The sequence below is a fragment of the Cebus imitator genome, unplaced genomic scaffold (assembly GCF_001604975.1).
Source record: "Cebus imitator isolate Cc_AM_T3 unplaced genomic scaffold, Cebus_imitator-1.0 Scaffold69, whole genome shotgun sequence".
Taxonomy (NCBI): domain Eukaryota; kingdom Metazoa; phylum Chordata; class Mammalia; order Primates; family Cebidae; genus Cebus; species Cebus imitator.
In genome coordinates this window covers 3,414,069-3,417,275 of record NW_016107384.1, presented here as the reverse complement: position 1 = coordinate 3,417,275, position 3,207 = coordinate 3,414,069, and the positions used below count along the sequence as shown (strand labels likewise).

At 63.1% G+C, this 3,207-nt stretch overlaps 1 protein-coding gene across 1 annotated transcript; it reads left to right on the top strand.

Annotated features, from left to right (window-relative positions):
- Positions 1 to 221: 221 nt before the first annotated feature.
- Positions 222 to 2,779, top strand: NKX2-8 (NK2 homeobox 8). Its single transcript, XM_017530840.2, has 2 exons — positions 222 to 615; positions 1,354 to 2,779. The coding sequence occupies exons 1-2, from the start codon at positions 456 to 458 to the stop codon at positions 1,905 to 1,907; spliced, it is 714 nt and encodes a 237-aa protein (XP_017386329.1). The 5' UTR covers positions 222 to 455; the 3' UTR covers positions 1,908 to 2,779.
- The last annotated feature ends 428 nt before the right edge of the window (positions 2,780 to 3,207 follow it).

Here is a 3,207-nt window from a genome sequence, read left to right as displayed (position 1 = left end):
GCTGGGTCGGGCGGGTGGTGGCCACCGCTCGCCACCCAAGATGTTATTCACTGGTAACAATCCCCATTATCTGTCCCCACTTTGGGCTAATCAGACAGAATCGCTAATGCCGAAGGCTGCTTCCTGCCGCCTTTGGGAGGTAACTGGGCTCTGAGGGGCGGGGTGCGGGTCGGTGCGGGGCGGGGCGGGGGCGGAGGTGGCACCTTCCGGGGCTCGCCCCGGCTTTGGTCCAGCGCTCATTCAGGTACTTAACACCCTGGAGACCCGGACCTCAGCTTTCAAAGACACCAGGGTGGGAAGAGCTGTTTATATAAACAGGGATTCTGCTGTAAATGCTCTAATATCCCGGCTGCCCGCGCATGGCGAGCGCCTCCCACACCCGCCCGTAGGAGAGGCGTCCCGGCCGCTCCTCGGTTCCAGCCTGCCCTGCCCCCGCCTCCTTCCCCTCCTCGACCATGGCCACCTCTGGACGCCAGAGCTTCACTGTGCGCAGCCTTCTAGATTTACCCGAGCAGGACGCGCAGCACATGCCTAGGCGGGAGCCAGAACCACGCGCCCCCCAGCCTGACCCCTGCGCCGCCTGGCTGGTGGAATCGGAGCATGGCCACTACCCTTGTGAGTGCGCGGTGGACTGCGGTGCGGGTGGGAGGCAGGAGGGGTGGGGCAGCAGAATCAAGGGCCTGGCCCACGCGGGGCCAGGAAGCCGAAATCCCAGCCCAGGGTCTGGATTTCCTTAGTCTTGAAAACAGGAGCCCTATCCTCGAACCCCTAACGCATTCGACCCAGTAGGCACATCCTGAGAGCACATCCCTGCCTGGCCCCGAGATTTGAGGATTTTGTGTCTGGTGATTCCTAGGAGTCGGAATATTTAAATATTTAAAACATGCTGTCCCCCTCCCTTGTGATCTCAAGCCTGAAAACGCTGCCACGACCTCCAGGCCTTGGTCTGGGATTGTAGTGTTGGCAAGTTTACCCCCACCCCTTCCCACTCAGGGCTCCGCAAACCTCGGCTCACTGCAGTGCAGTCGACCTGGAGGAGGCCGGCGATGGTGACCCAGCTTGTGATAAACAGGTCGGCCAGCGCAGCTACCGGTGCGGACATGTTAAGAGGGCCCGGGGTGGGTTTCTTGGGGGCACGATCTCAGGCCTGCTGAGACTGCTGTGGTATGAATGAGGTCACCGCATTCGGAGAGGTGGGTTTCCAGACGTAGACTCAGGAAATGGCCTCACCCCAAAAGCCGAGTGCTAGTGGGCGTGCCCTCCGGCCGGTGGCTCCACGCCCGCGCCAGAAGGGCAGCAGGCCCTCGGAGGGTCCAGCGTCTCACCCGCGCCTGTCTCCTTTGCCGTCCCTAGCCTCAGACGAGAGCATCCTGGAGACCAGCCCGCCAGACTCGTCGCAGCGGCCGTCCGCTAGGCCCGCGTCTCCGGACTCGGACGCGGTGAAAAGGAAGAAGCGGCGGGTGCTGTTCTCCAAGGCGCAAACGCTGGAGTTGGAGCGGCGCTTCCGGCAGCAGCGGTACCTTTCGGCGCCGGAGCGCGAGCAGCTAGCGAGCCTGCTGCGCCTCACGCCCACGCAGGTCAAGATCTGGTTCCAGAACCATCGCTACAAGCTGAAGCGTGCGCGCGCGCCGGGGGCCGCGGAGTCGTCCGACCTGGCAGCTTCCGCCGAGCTGCACGCCACGCCCGGCCTGCTGCGTCGCGTGGTGGTGCCGGTACTTGTTCGCGACGGGCAGCTGTGCGGCGGCGGCGAGGCGGGAACGTCCGCGGCCCAGGACAAGTGCGGCATCCCTCTGGCCGCCGCCTGTCCTCTGCCGGCCTACCCCGCCTTCGGCCCCGGCTCGGCGCTTGGCCTCTTCCCCGCCTACCAGCACTTAGCGCCCCCCGCCTTGGTCTCCTGGAACTGGTGAGGCTGCTGGGGGGCACCTGGGGCTACCCCGGACTTTGGAGCGCGCTCTGCGGCTGGAACAGGGCTGGAGCCGAACACTAGGAACGCTTCCCCGGCCGCCTCCCTGCAGCGCCATCTCTTTGGGCGTCAGGGTCCCCTGGCGCGCCCTCACCTGCCGTCGCGCAAGGGCACACCGGGGACGTGTGCCAGAGCCCCTCCCCCTCCCTCGACAGGGGCTGCCTCAGAGTTAGATTTTATGCTTGGACCTTATTTGTATATTTTTAAATAGCGATTTGTATGGGAAGCAAGTTATTTTTTAAAAAATAGAGTATTTTTCCTCGTGGTTCGAGAATAAAATGTGTAGGGTTGGTTCCCCTGTGCGCCTGCCTGTAACGTAGGCAGGAACTGTGCTCCCCAGACCGGTATTCGCAGCGCCAGCTCGCCCCTTGACTGGCTAAGTGGGGCCCAGCCCCGGTTGGGTCGAAGGGAGGATTACAGCCCCAAGACGGCTTTAGAAAGATACGGGGCTGGGAAGGGCGGCGGCGAAGGGCGGTGGTGTCAGGATTGGGCGCGGGAAGAAAAGGAGAGGAGGAAGCTGAGGCAACTTTGGGATCCTTGTCAGCGGGAGGCGTCTCTGGCCCCAGAGTGACTCCGAGGCTCTGCTGGGCTCCCAGAGCTGGTCGCGTGCCAAACACCGAAAAGTCAACCCCGCGAACCGCAACAGGGCAGAAGGAGTTTCTCCGGAGATGAGCCGGCGAGGCCAGGTGTGCGGTGCACTGCACCGGAGCAACCCAGGCCTGGCTGCAAGCTGTTTCCAGAGCACAGGAGCCAAGTGCTCGGGGACCTGAAGAGCACCGGGAAACTTGTAACCCCTAGTTAACCCTACAGGTGCCTCGTTTAGCTGTGATTTCCTGTCTCCTCTTGGCTCAGTACCTGGCAGGGGTGGGGAGCCTGACGTGGGATATCAAAGGGTTGGGGGAACAACTGGCACAAGGCACAGCCTCCAGGCAGCTCTGGGAAGACGCGGCTCCCAGCTGTGGGAGGACCGCCTGAGGGAGCTTTGGGAGTCCGAGGTTGGGGCCAGATCCGCTGGTCGGCGTCACTTCACCCCTGCCAGTGCACACTAGCAGCCCTTGGGTTTGTAACTGCCTCCTAGGGCCTCCTGTGCAAACAGTCTGTTTCTCACAGAAGCGACGACCTCGCTCCCTGGCACCCACTGCTGGGAGATGCGCCAGAGGAAAGCAGTTGGGGCATCACGTGCGGGGGAAGGGAGCAAGGGCACTGATGAGGTCTGTAAGGAGGAGGCATGGGCCTGTAGGGGC